Genomic DNA, 17716 nt, shown 5'->3' on the forward strand with positions numbered 1-17716 from the left:
CATTACTAAGATACTCCTGATAAGGATACTTTGTCCTTTCCCATGTTGTGGACTTGTTATTTTCCTCCTTTCTGAGTAGGTCTAGGAGTGGGGGGCAGGAGTTTTACAGGTTACCTGGAGTAACTCTTCCTTTCCTAACCTCAGGCTGAGTAGTATGGATAGCTTTCCCACTAAGTGATCCAACCTCCCATGCCTGCTGGGTCATTAATGTTGTTTCCCCCCCTGTTCCTTTCTTTGCAGGAGAACACGTTTTATCATTTGCTGCCTGTGTGGGAAATGAGGAGATTGTAAGGTTGCTCATTGAAAATGGAGCTGACATTAGAGCTCAGGATTATCTGGGTATGTGTGGTGGGGCCCAGTGAATTGCATACAGCAGAGCTGGACACTTCAAATCAGACTCTATCATCTGTGCAAGCACATATTTTTCTCTCATTACAAACAGCTGTTGGATGAGGGATATGAGGAAAATGGCATCAGTCAAGTAGCAGCTTATTAGTATTGTTAAGCAATAATTACTTTCCTTCCATAGGGTTGAGCTATTCCATATATTTTACCTGTACTGCTTCCTCCACAGGTAACACTGTTCTTCACATCCTGGTTCTACAACCTAACAAGACATTTGCCTGCCATATGTACAGCCTGATACTTTCCTATGACAGGAGCAAACAGGGATCAGGATCACTTGAACTGATTCCGAACAATGAGGGGCTTACTCCATTCAAACTGGCTGGGGTTGAGGGCAATACTGTGGTGAGTTTCTGCGTGACACAGTTGCCTCCATACAGGGAGAGGTATTCAGAAATGCAGAACTTGAAGTAATCTCACCCAGATCAGGGGAGTTTGTGCACACTGTTAGTGGGTAGAAGATGTATAACAAGTCCTTCCTTTTTCTGCCAGAAGTCTCATGTAAGACCAGAAAACTTGTATAAGAAATTTCTTAATCCTAATGAGAGGAACTAGTGCCTAAAGAACATATCTTTTCACCCAGTTTTTGAAACATTTGCATTATATAGGTGTTAACAGAAAGATCCACCCAAGTCATTTTTTAAAAGTTGTCTCTGCTATCTAGATGTTATTACCCTAAATATGACACACACAAAAGTTCTCCAAGAAACAACATAAACAAGAACTCTATTTTTAATATAAAATCTCATACTTATGCTTCACCTGATAGAAGGTATAATAGCAGGTGATTAAGGCCCCATTGCACCACTGTTATTTGTCCACTGCCAGAGACAAGATACTGGACTGTATGGATCGTTGGTCTCCTCCACAGTAATAGTTCCCATCTGTATTCCTGATAATGTGTGTCCAAAATATTTGCTGAATAAATAAAACAAATATTCACCCCAAAAGATTGCTCTGTTTTGTGTATTATCTTGTTTAAAAGTGGTAAGACCAGACATATTAAGAAGAAGGTTTTAAAATTATACATTTTGAGAATATCCAGTGTCATTTTTGTAAGTGAAAGAAATGTTTATCATTATTGCAGAGAAGCAGGTCCTGAAAGATGTGAGAACTACAACAACAGCCAAGAAGTTCAATGGAAATATTTTGTAAAGAAGGATTTTTAACAGTGTTAGTGTGTTGCAACGAGAATGAATATATAATGGGTAGTTTCTGATCTCCTCAACTCCTTTCCTTTCTCCTCAGATGTTTCAATACCTCATGCAGAAGCGGAAGTACAATCTCTGGTCCTTTGGCCCCTTGACCACTGTGCTCTATGATCTCACAGAGATTGACTCCTGGGCTGAAGATCAGTCCTTCCTTGAGCTCATTGTCTCAACCAAGAAGAGAGAGGTACTGTGGACACCAAATGCTTTCTCTGTGCAGTCAGTGGTTATTATGGACAGTGGATTTTGTGCCACGTGCTGCAGGCAATACATGAAATGTAGCAGCTTTTTTATGATATGGCTGTATTTGATGCTTTAACAGTTACTCTAGAGATACGAAGCTTGGAGATGGTTGAAGGAACTTAGCATTAGCAAGCAACAGGAAATGGCATTGTGTGATTCATCAAAAAGTGCTCTCTCTTTCACCAGACTCAAAGATATAAATAACAAGTAGTTTTAGAGTATCTCTAGTAAATAGCTTTCTATAGCTGTGATACCGATTAATTCTCACAACGTCTCTGTGGGGCAGACAGTGTATTCAGAAATTCTAAGCAAGAGAGCAATAGAGCAACCTTAGAAGTTGTCCAGAATGCTAAACCATAGTCCTAAAAGAAATAAGAAAAACTGTCCCTTTGTCTTTTCCCAAACCATATAGTGCATGCAGATCCAAGATTCCTAATTTCAGAGGGTTGGGTGTCCCCAAATACCATAAGATATGATGACTTCTTTATTTTCCAGAACACTGTTAAAATATGAATAATTGATTTTTTTGCATACATAATTAGTAATTCTTTTTTGCATTGATATAGCTTTGGCCTCAAATGTTTGCTCCTCTGGAAGAATGTTATGTGTTACCTCATCCTACTCTAACATAACCTCTCAATTCTGTAACTGGACTAGATTAGTGTCTTTAGGCACCAATCAGAAGCAGGTTCCCCTTGCATCCTCTTTAGAGGATGCAAACACAAATAGATACTAAGGCATAGTTTCTGACCCTTTACCGCTTAACTGGACAAAACGTGGAAGAAATAAAAGGGAGCTAAGCTACAGGAAGACTATAGCAACCTTCCAAACTTACTTTCACCCCTTTGAAAATGAAATGTGAACATCTAAGGCTATATTGCTCTAGCTAGATTCATTCTCTCTTGCTTTCTTCTGATCCTTCTGGATATTTCTCAGGCCATTCAATAGTTCTCTTGAGTCATGCCCATTTGCTGAAACATACATATTCCTTGCAAAGTGCTCAGTCTATCTTTGGCTACTTAGAAGAAACAGGGCAATATAGTGAAGGAAGGAAAACATCTAGGGAGCATAAGTTGTCATTTAAAGTAAACCTACTCATGGCACTTTGACTCACTTCCCCTTCTTGCTCCTTGCAATGGTCTCCTAAGCAGTACACTAGGAAATAGGTCTAGAAGAATTTAATTAAATGTATGGGTCAAATTCAGACAGAAGGTGTGAAGTAAACCTTGTTGGTCCTACTTATGCTCTAAGTGTCAGTCTTCTAGCAGAGACTGAAGGCTATAGATAACTCAATTAAGTATCACTCCAAACATAATACAGAAGCATAAAATGTCACATTTTTACATTAGCCTTGGAACTTCAGTCAAGTATTAATTACATTTGGAAAAAAAATTGGCAATTTTCCTATCCTAAAGCATCTGATACACAAGTCTCCTGTATTGCTGTACTGATGGGAATATCCTGTCATCCTTAATTCTATATTCCCACACATGACAAAAACATTTCAAATGTTTTATCAGAGAAATGGTAATTGCTATTATCAGCAACTTTCATCCTCAAAAAGTTATCAGACCTCAGACTAATTTTCAATGAATTAGATATAGCTGTTTGTCTGCCTTTTACAGAAAATGCCTCATTAACATTTTGGTGCTCAGATAGCAACTTCAGCCAACATTCTTGGAAAAGTAGCTTATTGCTCTTGTGAACCCTGCATATGTTCTGTTAGAAGAGCCAAATAAATTCTTCCCTTTTTTATAGGTAAAGACCTGCAAATGAAATAACACTGATGATTCTAAAGTAGCTGAATACAACTGGTTCTGACTGTCTGTTAAGTAGACTGAGTTCCTTGACCTACAAAGCAAACTTTGATCCTCCATAAACATGCCAGCCATGGACCTGTTTCTGGACCTTGAGTATTTGCATATTCCACTTACATCAGTGGGAACTGCATTCACACATAGGGAAGCCAGACAAAGGGCCACAGGCTGGCTCTTTAGCTGCAGGAAACCTGCAAAATTATAAGTTAAGTTGAGCTAAATTGATACCTTCCAGATTAGGAATGGACCCTGAACTGCTCTAATGAGCTGACAGAAGAGTATCAAAAGACTCCAAGCTAGGCTTTCTGGGCTTGCAGGCTCAGCTAGGCAAAATACCTTTGTTTTACTTCCACTTTAATAGAATAAGGTTCATAACTGAATGAAAAGAAATGTGGCTTTGAAAATACCTTAAGGTAATCTATTTGATTCTAAAGTAGAGATTTAGTTCTTCAACAACTCTAGATCTTGGCAGCCATGATAACTTGAGTCAGTATTATCTATCTACTTTGAAAATAATATTTGTCACTTCTGTGGTACTTACTTCCTCTTCATGGAACTCTATGTGGTTTGTGACCACTGGGAATCATGGTCCAAAGTTTTCAGAATAATGCAGTATGAAAAGACCCTTTTATTCTCTCTTCCATTTTATTCACATCCTCATAGTGTTCTTGTCACTACAGTGTTGAATACATCCCAACAGTGCATTATATACTAAAACTAGTATCTTTCCCATGTGGTTCATTCTTTCTTCACAGAGTGGTTTGCTAAGCAGAGCATCTAATTTTGGGTGGGCTTGGAAGTGGTTACTTTTTTGCACAAAATATTGTGTGTTCACATTCGACAACTTAAGCTAAAAAATGCACTTGACCAAGATTGACCCCATCTCTTTTTTGTCACCAACGGAGGTGCTTAAATACAGGTACAGATACCCTCAGTTTCACATATTGTTGATGGCGAGCTGCAGGTGATCTGAATGACCAACTGTAGGGCCTTATTACTTACAAAGAGGGAAAGCTTAGGATAACCACGTCACTAATTCAGGTAACTCATTTAGTTGCCTAAGGTTCTGTGATTGTGTTGTTTATAGTAGTGATGATCTAAGGACATATATGAAGGAAAATTGGTAGGAAGAAGTAGTGACATTTATTACATGAGTTGATAGAGATGTAAAAATCAAACAAGCTTTCAGGCATACATGCTGAACTTCAGATCTTGAAACAGAAGCTGCAGTTTTTAAAGTTAGAACAAGCTGAGAATAGTTGCATTAAGTTTAACTCTGTACATTACAATTCCAGGGGACAAATCCAGGCCAAAATGTACAACTGTCACATGACTTGCATACATTCCTAATATGTAATTAGTTATCTCTCCAAACACATGATATGATCACATTGATCAGTACTCCCTCAAAAAGAGTACAGATGAGATTTTTCCTCAAAACAGAAATTTTTTTCTCTTCAAATATCTGGTCTTTATATTGCAGCCAGTGACATGTTTTATTTAAAGAAAATATTTGCATACTGCTTGTGGGAAGAGTGATAATGCCTTACCAACGTAGCCACAATTTCATCTTGTCCTAGGGAACACAATTAAAAAGAGCCGAGTGGTGTTGAACTTTCCACATTTTATAGTTCTCATCAGAATCATCCTAGCTGCAAATCAACAGATTCACAGAGAAATAGAAGTTGAATTATGGTTTTCAAAACATCTCTACGGGTTTTCTTTGTCCTTTATGTGCATGTGTGTAAATTAACCCAATCAACCATGAGGACACTTAAGAAAATTTCTGGATTCCTCATGTTTTTTAAATGGAAGTGTATGATGGAAGAGAATTGTTTCCCTCCTGTGCTCATAACTCCACTGATCTTACTTTTTAAAGACCCTCTCTGTCACTTCTAAAACTATGGTCTTCACTTTTCTGATGAAGCTTTTTGTTTGTATATTATTCTTCAGATACACAGTATGTATGCATATATGCATATCTTTGACAGAAACACAACCTTAATATATGCAGTAGTGTTATTTTTCATATCACGCAAGATGCTTGCTGAAGCTTCTATTTATTCCTGGAAATATATGTAGTCTGCTTACACTTGAGCTGGACCACTGAGATTTTAAAGAGAAGGACCAAAAAATTGAATTTGATATAAATAATTTAGAGGAAGTAAACTGAAAAGCCTGTATCTTCTCACAATATGTCTCACTGGGGGTATACTGCATTTTTTATCATTGTCATAGCTGAATGGTGAAAACTTGAAAATCCAGGCTACACCATTAAGATGGTGCCTTCAGACAGAAATCAAGCAACTCTGGAAATCTTTCCAAATTCTCTTACTTGTCTGCTAAGCTGAGGTAATATCAGAATCAGTTTTTCAAAGAGGGCTAATGATGTAAAGGACCTTTTGATATGTTTCCAAGAAATTAAGAATTTCCACAAATGCTATTGAAGCTGATAGAAATAGCTGTGGAAGTCACTGTTAATTTAGGTGTATAAATGCAGAACTTGAATTTTGAAAGAAAAAAAAAAGGTAAGCAAATTCCATAAGGTTGCTCAGCAACTTTGTTCTGCAGCTGGAAATAGAATTCAAATGATGTTATTTTCAATTCTGTTTTAATAATGGTGTATATTTTGCACAGAGGGGAGTATCTGTCTGCTATAAAGTACATTGTGCTGTCTCTTCAGAATGGATTCCAGTTACAGTAAAAGACAATTCATGAAGTAGAATAGTTTTGAACACATTGGAATCCCCAAAGTTCACAGGGTTTATAAACCTGACACTGTAAGCCAATCCCTACTATATACATGTCATATACTTTGTAGAAAGCCCTGTAAAAAAATGAGATCATCATAAAAGCTATTTTAAATGATATTTTTTCTTTCCTGCAATTCAGCCTCATAGATTTGCATTAATGGACCTAAATCACAGATGAAGTGTTTATATGTATCCAGGCCTACAGAGAAAACAAATTTATTGCAGTATCTAACGTGCTTCTCTTGTGCTTCCCACTTGTACTCAAAAGCCATTTGCTGCAGGGTATATTTTTCTTACTTTTTCCTAATGCTCTTTACTGGCAACCTGAGTTAATCAGAACTGACTTGAGCATTCTCATTTTTGAATAATAAATTCAGCTACTTAATGCTGAAGAGTATAGGTGAGAAGAATTTTCTAATGTTGTCTCAGGGAACGGTGTGAATGATGCTTGTAGACAAATTCCCTTATGGCAGATAACTTCTTTTTTTCTGTCTTTTTTATCTTCTGCAGGCCCGCCAGATCTTAGACCTAACACCTGTGAAGGAACTGGTGAGCTTGAAGTGGAATATGTATGGACGGCCCTATTTCTGTTTCCTGGCTTTATTCTATGTGCTCTACATGGTCTGCTTCACTATGTGCTGCGTCTACCGACCACTGAAACCCCGAACAGACAACAAAACAAGCAGTAGAGACAATACTATCTATATCCAGAAAATGCTGCAGGTACTGTGTCTGTAGGAATCATGGCCCCATAGGCAGAATTTGGTAATTTTAATCTAAGCTACTCAACTGGAAAGTCCAAATACTTCCCAACTCCCAGTTATTGCAGCTGTCCTCCTTTTCTCTCCCCACCTTGGTCAGTGAGGAGCACTGGCTATGCTCTGTTCTCTGTTGTTCTCTGTGCTCAGGCTGGGCTGGTTTCCGTAGCCTCTTCAGGCCTTGACATGTTTCTTACACTAACAGCAGACCTTCTTTTCCCCCATCCTTTTTTTTTAATTTCCTTTGACTCCTTTTTTTCTTTTAGGAATCGTATTTGACATATGAGGATGAGCTGAGGCTGGTGGGGGAGCTGATCACAATCATTGGCGCTGTAGTAATTTTGATCCTTGAGGTAAGAGAAACAGTGAGCTATACAGTCTTGAGTTTATTCAAGACAGGTCTGACTTACTGGACAAATACTAGTTTGTGTTTAGGACTTGGTAGGGGTTATTTGCTGAGTCTAAGTGCTTCAGTATATACCTATGGCAACTGGCACTGGCAACAGCATCTTTTAGATGAAACAGAGATTGTGACAGTTTAACAGTAAGATTCCAGGTGCCGAACAAACAGTTAGAAGGACTGATCCCAGTATCAAGTAGTATCTGCAGAGTAATGCCACAGTTCCCTTTAGGATCGTCTGTGGTTCCAGCTGAACCCCAGCAGTCGCATGAGATTCTTAGAGACTTTCTGTACTCATCTATTTAGGGGTGCTTGGTGAAGTGATCTCTGTATGTACAAAGGAAAATTTATCTTTAACTGGAGATCAGTAACTGTATGGACCTATGACAAGACCCTCACTCAACCATAATTCTGAGACGGACCTGTCTAGGTGTTCTCCTTACCATGAACTCTCCCCAAAAAAGAGCAGGAGTTCTTTATATTAAAACACACACATGCGCGCACACACACACACACGCGCGCGCGCGCACACACACACACACAATTTTAATATAATATGAACTATAAGACTGGACTTTTTAAATAGGGAAAACTCAAATGACAAAGTCAGAGAGATCTGAAATAAAATAGGGCTGGTAGACAGCTCTCTCTCTGCCCATATATGTTCCAGAAGGACAGGTGTTTAGTCAGGACTTGGGGACTACACTACAACTTACACAATGAATCTGAATTATAGCAAACTCCTCTGGTCCCTAAGAAGGTCTTTTTTGTTACTTCTGAGGCTGGGCTGTTTGTCCACTCTCTTTTCTTCTCAGTAGTCTACAGGAACTTCAGGCTTATGGCTCTGTGCTGCAACATGACTCTGCCTCATCCCTAAGTCTCTCAACCTGCCTGAGTATTCTCAGGTTTTCCAAGAAAAGAGCAATCTCTACCTCATCCAGAGGGGCCAGCCTGACTCAATCACTCTGTTTTTAAAGGAACATAATACAAAAACTGAACAAGCAAACAAAGCAAATGTGGCTTGCTCCAAGACTGTGTGACTATTAGGGGTTACCAGTATAATTATTATTATAATGAACTCTATCTGAGACCTAAAGTCAATAGGGTGTCTCTCTTAGATCCCAGATATCCTTAGAGTTGGAGCAGCGAAATACTTTGGACAAACCATCTTAGGAGGCCCTTTCCACATAATTATGTAAGTACACCATCTGTTAAGTCTAATAAATACATTGTCTCTTATTATCCCCTCTGCTGTCTTTTGCCAGATGAATCACCTTCTCTGTTCTTTTAGAATATTCCTTTTCTTAATTTCTTTCTCTTATTGACTCAAATGGTGTGTAAGAAACCAGACAAGTGGGCAGGTAGAGTTGAGCACACTGATAAGTCTCTAAGTAACTCTCCTCTGCCTAAGGGACTGATGACCGTGTGTGCCTGTCTTGGAATTTTTAGAAAGATAAGAAAAAGGAGGGTAAGATTCCTTTACTGAACTTCATTCACTGTCTCTTTTTCATTTGCAGTATCACATATGCTTGCATGATTCTGGTAACCATGGTGATGCGTCTCACCAGCATGACTGGTGAGGTGGTGCCCATGTCCTTTGCCTTGGTGTTAGGATGGTGCAATGTCATGTATTTCGCACGAGGCTTCCAGATGCTGGGACCCTTTACCATCATGATCCAGAAGGTATAAGAAACAAACATGGGGTTGTTACACGCATCCTGACACTGCTTTCCAGATAGGGAGAATTCAAAGAATACTCCTTCTCTCTCAGGATTTGAATTAATGGCAAAGGGTCAAGTTCTTGGCTGCCTGAAGGGTTTGGGACTTTCACATTCTTTCTCTAGTAAAGGAAGTAGAGGGATGTATAAAATGCAGAAGCTTCCTTTCATCCACCTATGACCTTAGAATCTGGAAAATGGTTTAAATATGGTTGCATGGTGGTTTGGTGGGACAGTTGGACCTTACGGCAGTGCTGTCTTTGCTCTACAGATGATATTTGGTGATCTTATGCGCTTTTGCTGGCTCATGGCTGTGGTGATACTGGGCTTTGCATCAGGTGAGTCTACAAAAGGAAAACCAGGGTTATATTATCTCTGCCAACTCCTCTCATTTGAATCAAGTGCAGTGGGTTTTGATGTACTCTCAGGTTGCCCTCTCAGTTAGCTGGCAAAGGGGGTGATGATGTATAGTTTCTATTTCTTTCAGCATGGTGTCTTTGCCAGCATTGATTTCTGTTCTGATAGATTTGGTTATCAACTCTTGCTCTTTCCAGGATAATAAAAATTAGGACAATACAGATAATGCCAATATATGTAAGTCAAGGTTTAAAAACATACTGCATTTATTATATTTCTCTTTGAAAAATGGCATTAACACATGTAACTATTCTATCCATGAAGAAGAACAGATTGTTATTTTGAGTTTTGTTTTTTTTTTTTAGCACAGATAACTAATCAAAGTAATTCTGAGTTGTTTTGTAATGGTGACCAGTGGCCCTAGTCAGGGATTTGGTCTTGTTATGCTGAGTACCGCACGAGCATAGTATGTGCAGTACCTTCACAGGCCTTCTTGTGTTGTCAGCATCTCTCATAGGACCTTGTTGCTGCTCTTGGAATGTGATTCACATTGTTAAACTATTTTTATCTTTTTTCCTCATTGCTCTCCTCTAGCTTTTTACATCATCTTCCAGACCGAGAACCCTGAAAACCTTGGCCAGTTCTACAACTATCCCATGTCTTTGTTCACCACCTTTGAGCTGTTCCTCACTATCATTGATGGCCCTGCAAACTATGATGTGGACCTGCCCTTTATGTACAGCGTGGTATACTTTGCCTTTGCCATCATTGCCACCCTCCTTATGCTCAACTTGCTTATTGCCATGATGGGTGACACCCATTGGAGAGTAGCCCATGAACGGGATGAGCTCTGGAGAGCCCAGGTAACCTAGGTTACATGGTGTGGATTCTTTCTGAATAAAGAGGGAGAAAGGTTGTCCAAGGGAAATGAGCTAGATAGTCCAATTACTTGCTCCACCCTCCCTGCACTAAAGGATGTATTTTAAAACCCTTGCCAGGCCTTTTCTCATGGGCTAATACAGTAAGCCATGTCCTTTTAATTCTGTTTTACTGCCTCTGTGCATTAGCCGCCAAATTTCTTTCATCCTTTCTATCAGTCTGAACTGTCTCAGTGCAAGACTACTCCTCTGCAGCTTTTCCCAGAATACCTCTGCTGTACTGGTATCCCTGTCTTATTTCAAATAGCAGCTAGAAGCCTATCCAGCCTTTCTTGTTCATCCTGTGTCTCCATAGCTGTTTGTTTCTTGCTCACGGAATCTCTTGTTAAAAACAATTAAAGCTGTCCCGGTCTTACACATCACATTCCTATGTAATTGATGGTTAAATAATAATTACAGAGATTGACTCCAAAGAGATAAAATGCAGAGCAATGGTTACAAATAGGTCAATTGTGTCTATAGATTCATTAAGAGAAGTTGGCCTGCCTCTCTTGGTCAGAAAGCTCGTGCTGCCTTTTGCTGCATTGAACCAGATCAGTTATCTAGCTGCTTAGCAGGAAACCCACTTCACAGTACTTTTTTGAGAGAAAACAGTAAATCAAATGATTAGCTGCAATTGTGTGGCTAGTATAGCCAATTTTGATGGTGGTGAATAGACCCTCAATTTCAGTCAAGGCTGTGATACTGATGTAAGTAGTGTCCTTTTCTCTAGCTTGTAAATTGATTACCCCACACCTTACCACCAGGTATAAAGGGAAAGATGTTTAACAGTGTTTTAAGAGTACCACTGCTTCCTCAAATTGTGGCACAGTTAGGACCAAAATAATGAATTGCCTCATAATAAACAGGGTATTGACTCTGCGTTTTTCCCTCAGTTCCTATGGACCTGATCAGTAGTAGCGAAACTAATTATTTTCAGGAGAGATATTCCCCCCCCCCCATTCATCCAAGCTCTTCCCTTGTTTTTTATTGTAAAGGTTGTCGCTACTACTGTTATGCTGGAGCGGAAACTGCCACGATGTCTCTGGCCTCGCTCTGGAATCTGTGGTCGGGACTATGGGCTAGGGGACCGATGGTATCTCAGGTGAGTTCCCTTCTGATGTGTGTATGAAAGGATCCCAGAGGAAGCATTCAGTGTATGGATGTGAACAAGGAGCCATTTCAGTGGCCTGGGGAGGAGTGTTTGGTGTCCTTTCTTTCTAGAATACAGATCCTTGTCTGGTTTCTGTCTATGGTGAAAAAGTGCTCTTCTCCTTGTGAAATCAGTTATGTTTTCTTATCTAGTAGTCCCAGGAGACAGATCCCAGAAGCTGCATGGGTTATAAGGCCTGAATTTTTCTTTTAATCTCCTTATAGTGAGTATCACAAAGTGTCTTCAAGCCTTTGTGGTTGGTTGGCTGTCCCTATCCATTGGATGCGTGGAATGGCAGAGGCAGAAACAATCAATAAGGCTGTCAGCAGCAACCAGCTTGAAATGATTCAAAAACAGAAGCTTGCTTTCTCATGTGAGCCAAGTAACTGTATTGTGTTTTGCAAAGACTGCATCAGGTTGCAAAGTCTTAGATCTAGGCTTTCCTGAAATAATAAACAAATTGTCTGTGGTCTAGATAGCACGAGATTCCTCACTATTTCTGATTTTCATCAACATATATACCAGGGTGAGAAAAGAATAAGTCTTGTTTGGGGATGTGTCTTTTCTCACTGCTTCATCTTTTGCTGATAAAGCCAGAAGGGGGAGTGGTTGCTCTATGAAGTAGGACTTTCTGTAGGCTTTAGCAGAGAAACGGGCCTTGTAAATTTTTGTAAGTTTTTCTTGCAAGTTTTCTGGGCAGAACAAGCAGACTTAAGATGTTAGCAGTATGCAAAACATTCAGTCCAAGGTGCAGAATATAACTCTGCAAGTGCAACATCCCAGCACCAATTCTGAATTGGATGTTAGGAGAAAAGAGTGGTGATGTCATCTAGTTCTGTCAAATCACATGTATGTTCATTGTATTTAGTGTGGGACAGTATTTCAGAAGGCAAGATATGAGCAATGCAGAGAAGGGTCGGTGGATGTGGAGAAAATAAACCAAATCTTGGTGAAAGATAAGTGGCATTCTGAGGCTTAAAAACATGGAGTAGCAGAGGAGGAAAGACAACAAAAAAGGAAATGGATGAATATACATGTATATACAGAAAAAGGAAATAGATCTGGAGATGGAGTCAGATGGACTGGGTCTGCCAATATCTTGCAGCTGGCAAAATGGAAAGGGCAAATTGTGGCTAGGAAATGGTTTAAAGCGACAGAAAACCAAGGAAGCAATAAAGGTAGTGAAGCCAATAACGGGGGTGAAGTCAAAGGATAACTCTGTGACAGCAGCTGAGAAGGTGGAACCACTTGCATGAGAACATGCATAAAAGAAGGAAAGAAAACTAAAGGGATTGTTCTAAAAATCAGTTTCCTGTTTTTGTGTTGATGATTCTTGAATGTCTGGGTCTGCAGGCAGATCTTTGGGAGAGGACTGCTTCTTGTGGCTGCTCATCTTTGTTGATAAGCTGGCACATTCCTACTTCATTCAGTTTATGCTTTTGTAATTCTCCTACAGAGTAGAAGACCGAGTTGATCCCAACAAACAGAAGATGATGCAGTACACAGAAGCATTTAAGGCTCAGGATAGGGATAATTGTGACAAAGGTTTCAAAAAGATGGAAATTGATAGGAACATCCTGTACAAGAAAGAACTGTCTGCTCTATCATTGTCACGGAGCACATCCAGGACTAGTTCTCACCGTGGCTGGGAGATCCAGAGGCACAACACTTTCCACCAACTTCATGGGGAGGTCAATCATGCCATGGAAGAAGAGGTCTATGATGTCTAAGAAGCCTCTTTCCTTACTCCAGAACACGGATCACTTTTGCCACAACAGTTGTCTGCTCCAAATGTTCATGCATGGTACAGCATGCCACACACATTTGCCAGCCTGTAAGAGCTCTGCTGGTGCATCATGAATGGTTGATGGCATCTGTGCCATGATATATGAATCCAGTCTTCTCTCTCCTACCTTTTAGGTGTCCCAGTTGTTGCACTGATATTTGCACCAAGTTGGTGGGTCTGCTGAGATAAGGCCTGTGGTGGTTTGTGATGCTCTGTAATGCTCTAAAGAAATGAACAAAAGGAGCCAGCACTGGGATTTCATCCATTTACAAAGAGATGATCAGTAAGTCTTCTCCCAGACTGCTATATATGGCATAATTCTCTCCCTTCAGTCTCACAGAATCCCAGTGCTCTCAGAGCAAGGAGAGTTGACTGAAATTCTGCTTTACGTTTTGTAGAGAACTGAACCCCCCCCCGTAACTAAACTCAGGAAAGAAGTAGTTGCTGATACTGTGATGATTAAAAGGACTGTAACCATTCAGCTAGTATTCAGGGCCTGCCAAATTTTGCCCTCTGAAGAAAGGCAAACTCTATTAGCTGCATTGTCAACATTGCTGTCTTAGCAGGACTGTTCTGTTTAATTTTTTTGCTATGTGAATGAATTTTAAGCTATATTCCTTTTTAAAAAAAGTGACTGCTATTCCTAAGTAGATCTTAAAGGTTCTAAAGTGGGAACTTTTTTCCTAATGAGAGGACGTATGACCTGGTTAGGTGACTTTCAGTGGTGTGTCCTCTGTTAGTATTCCAAGTGAGCTCCAGCTGGTCTCTGTTTTCTGTGGAAGAGTAGAATTCTGAACCACAGTGCTCTGACTCACTGTTCAGCCATCAAGGTTGTGTAGTGAGCAATAACATAGCAGTGAATGAAATGGAAAGCAAATGTTGGATATATGAATAAGAGTTATTGCAGAAGCAGTTCAGAAACTGGTAGTCTCTCTCTTTCTCTCAAACCCCACACCATTCAACGCACTCCTGATGCACAGTGACTAAACCATCCAAAAAATTGCCCTCTAGGTTTGATGCTGTTTCAGTCTGTCATTCTATCATTTGCCAAGGGCCTCATTTAGAAAAATGACTGTTCAGAGAAATGGAATGCCATTTTAGGAGTTTTCACATTTTCAGGAACTTGGAATTTCATTCCAGTAGTAGAAGTAAGTGAAAAGAAACACATGGTCTTGACATTTCGTTTTCCAACAGGACCAGTGACAGAACTTTTGTTTTTGAAGAGCTGACACTATTATTACTGACACTGGACTTTGAGGCAAATCACCTCATGATAATCAAAATCAGACAATGAAGAACCTGGACCCTGTGGATTTCTGACTGAAATGTCACTGCAAACATCTCCTGCCTCTCCTCTCTTGCAGGAGGCTGGGTACCATAATCAAAATCATGATTTTTTCAATTACATGGGTTTATTAAGTGTCTTTTTTTCTCTTACTTGAATTGATAATTATGCTCCAATGGAAGACTGCCAGAAGCCTGTCTCTCTTCAGCTTAACTACATATTTGTGAGTTGACTCATTTTGTTGAATTGAAAGTGTTGCTTGATCTGTGTCAATTAAGTATTGTAACCACCTCGCTAAACCTTTGGGGATTCCACTGGTGGTCTCTGGAGAAGGGAAAAATGTGACTTGACACATTTACCAGAACTGTGAATTGCTGCTCTTATTGTAGATGCATTTTCTTTCTTTATGAATGGGAAACAGTAGGAAGGGGAGAACTGATGACTCCTCCCACTATATATAGCAGTCTTTCCACTAGCTTGAAAACCAACAGAAATACAATGAAGACAGAGTTGCATATGTCCATTTCTACACAAGGATTCCTCTTTGTGAATATTTACAAATAATAACAATAATTAAAAAAAAAGCTAGTTGGAAGTATAAGCTGTGTAAGCCCTGGTTCTGAGAATGAGTTTGTGCTCCTTTTCATCACTGTAAACAATAATGAAGCTTAGAACTCAAAACAACATGTTGACATTGCAGAAGGCAGAATAGAACTCATTTAACACTACTAGACCTTCTAGATCTGCCCTACATTAACAAAAAATGTAGCAGGTATTTTTAAGGAAGTTCCTTCTTTTTTAAAATTACATTCAGTAATAGTCAGCTTTCAAACTCCTTGCACAGAACGCATTTTCTCTCCCTTAAATCTGTATAATTTATTTGCCCTTTTTTTACTTATTTATATTAGTTGCCTAATATAAATATGAGTGGAAAACAATTGGTCATCTTTGTTCATGTTGTCTTAATAATCAATGTACAGCAATTCTGTTCTATTTCAGAACTGACCAGTTATGCTTGGAATTTGGCTTCCAGTTTCCTGAGGTGACATGCGCATTAAAAATAATCCTGGAAAAAGACCCAAAAGAGGGTAGAATCTTTTACCAGTAGTAGACAATTCCCCAGTCATATTTTGCCTAATATTTTTTATTGATGATGAGTGGTGCAGACTGTCTTTAACATAATTTATTTGATCTGGAGGATCAGCAAATATAAAAGAAAATTTGGGGTCAGAAAAGCCAGCAGGTATAACAGGCATGCCAGGCACTGGGAATATTAAATGTATTATGCAGATGTAGAATACCTACCCTCTTACATTAGGGCATATACAAAGTATAAATGTTCTGCCCACATGAACCTCAGATGGCGAAATTATAGGAGGCACCAGGAAACATTTTGATCTGTTTGAAAAGGATCTGTCTCAGATTGGGAAACAGCAATGACTGCAGTCACACAAAGGCAAAGCATTTCAGCTATACTATGCTGCAGGTATGGACTGCCTCAAGATTTGCAGCAGTGTGAAGCATTTTGTGATGTTGGTATATCCTAAGATTCTGAAACCGTATGGCTCATCTCTGCTGTTGTGAGGTTTCTCTCCTGTCCCTCCCAATCATACTGCAATAATTTCAAGACAGACGTTCCTTCCCCCATTGAAATTATGGACCCCAAATTCTCTTCTAAGCCACTGAAGCAACTTCTGAGTTTAAGATAATGTGTTATGGATGAATGTTTTGATCCAGTTGCTCCAAGAGAAAAGAGAATTATTTTGCTGAAAATAAAAACATTAAATATATGGAATGTCTTGTTTGCTTCTTCCAAAAATAAATATTATGGGCCAGTTTTTGTGTTTGTTTTTCTTGTAGCAATCATGGATATTAGTTGACAAAATGTTTGGATCATCACACTTTTGCATTAAAACTCAGTTTTTCCACTGCAATCCACTTTGGAAATTCCTTTATGCAAAATTAGCATAGAGTGTCAAATACTTATTTCCAGTAGGAAATAAGGACTATCAAGGTTCTTATTTTTCTAAATCATTGAGTGTTTAGAGAAAACTGCAGAACAAGCTCTTTGGAGAAGGAGCCATATTTTCATGTAGTTGGAATGAGTTATTTTGGACAGTGGAATAACAGTTCTTGCTGTAGCTGCTTGCAATAAAACACATGTAGGTACAGGGAACTGTCTCTAGTCATACACCTGCAAAACCAGATGCAGACAACCTGGGTTTGCTTTCATAATGATGGTACTCTGGATTTGATGTTTACATCATCTCTTAAAAACATTTGCTGTGATTTCTCTTCTAGCCTAGTTAAGGGCTTCATATTCTATTATGCATTCAAGTAACCAACACAGAAAAAAATGCAAGTCAGACTCTAATGGGATGAATCCTTATAGATGAATTTCCATAAACTCCTATTGACATGCATTCTGCACTCTTTAACAGACCCATCTATGAACAAAGGGTCAAGCTAGAATCCTGCTTGTTTATTAGATATCAACCTCAACTGCTTATGAATTGAAACAGTAGTTTAATTTTTCCTTGTATTAGCACTTGTTTTTCTGATTTGCGATATCTAACTTTAGTCCCAGTAGTATGTGCTATTTTTCAGACTTGAATAATCAATACAGTAACAAAATCATCCTTATCTATGTCTTGTATGGAAAAAGTTAAAACAAAACCCTAACTTGATTTTTGGAAAGCTTCTAAATGGGAATAAACCAATCCAACAAATACTTGGCTCGTATAAGATTAGGACACTATTCAGAGCCATTTACTATTGCTTTTAAGGATGAGGCTGTTTTTATTTCTGAAATGATAGCATTTTAATCAAGTTCTTAACTGTGCACAGAGACCTCTTAGGTAAGAATTTTGTGCCTGCCTTGAGAAAGTCTGCAAGTCAAATAAGACAAGAAACCAG

The 17716-nt window shown here is 39.1% G+C and overlaps 1 protein-coding gene across 1 annotated transcript in view; it reads left to right on the plus strand.

Annotated features, from left to right (window-relative positions):
• Positions 1–13745, plus strand: part of LOC106497216 (transient receptor potential cation channel subfamily V member 6-like) — a 28026-nt gene extending 14281 nt beyond the window's left edge. Inside the window, exons 5-15 of the mRNA XM_067303658.1 lie at positions 241–339; positions 575–750; positions 1654–1800; positions 6937–7149; positions 7451–7537; positions 8703–8779; positions 9102–9267; positions 9574–9640; positions 10254–10522; positions 11575–11681; positions 13186–13745. Coding sequence (XP_067159759.1) covers positions 241–339; positions 575–750; positions 1654–1800; positions 6937–7149; positions 7451–7537; positions 8703–8779; positions 9102–9267; positions 9574–9640; positions 10254–10522; positions 11575–11681; positions 13186–13459 — 1682 coding nt within the window. The 3' untranslated portion in view covers positions 13460–13745. The remainder of the gene's footprint in view (positions 1–240; positions 340–574; positions 751–1653; positions 1801–6936; positions 7150–7450; positions 7538–8702; positions 8780–9101; positions 9268–9573; positions 9641–10253; positions 10523–11574; positions 11682–13185) is intronic.
• Positions 13746–17716: the final 3971 nt, after the last annotated feature.

Source organism: Apteryx mantelli, chromosome 1 (genome assembly GCF_036417845.1).
Source record: "Apteryx mantelli isolate bAptMan1 chromosome 1, bAptMan1.hap1, whole genome shotgun sequence".
Taxonomy (NCBI): Eukaryota; Metazoa; Chordata; class Aves; order Apterygiformes; family Apterygidae; genus Apteryx; species Apteryx mantelli.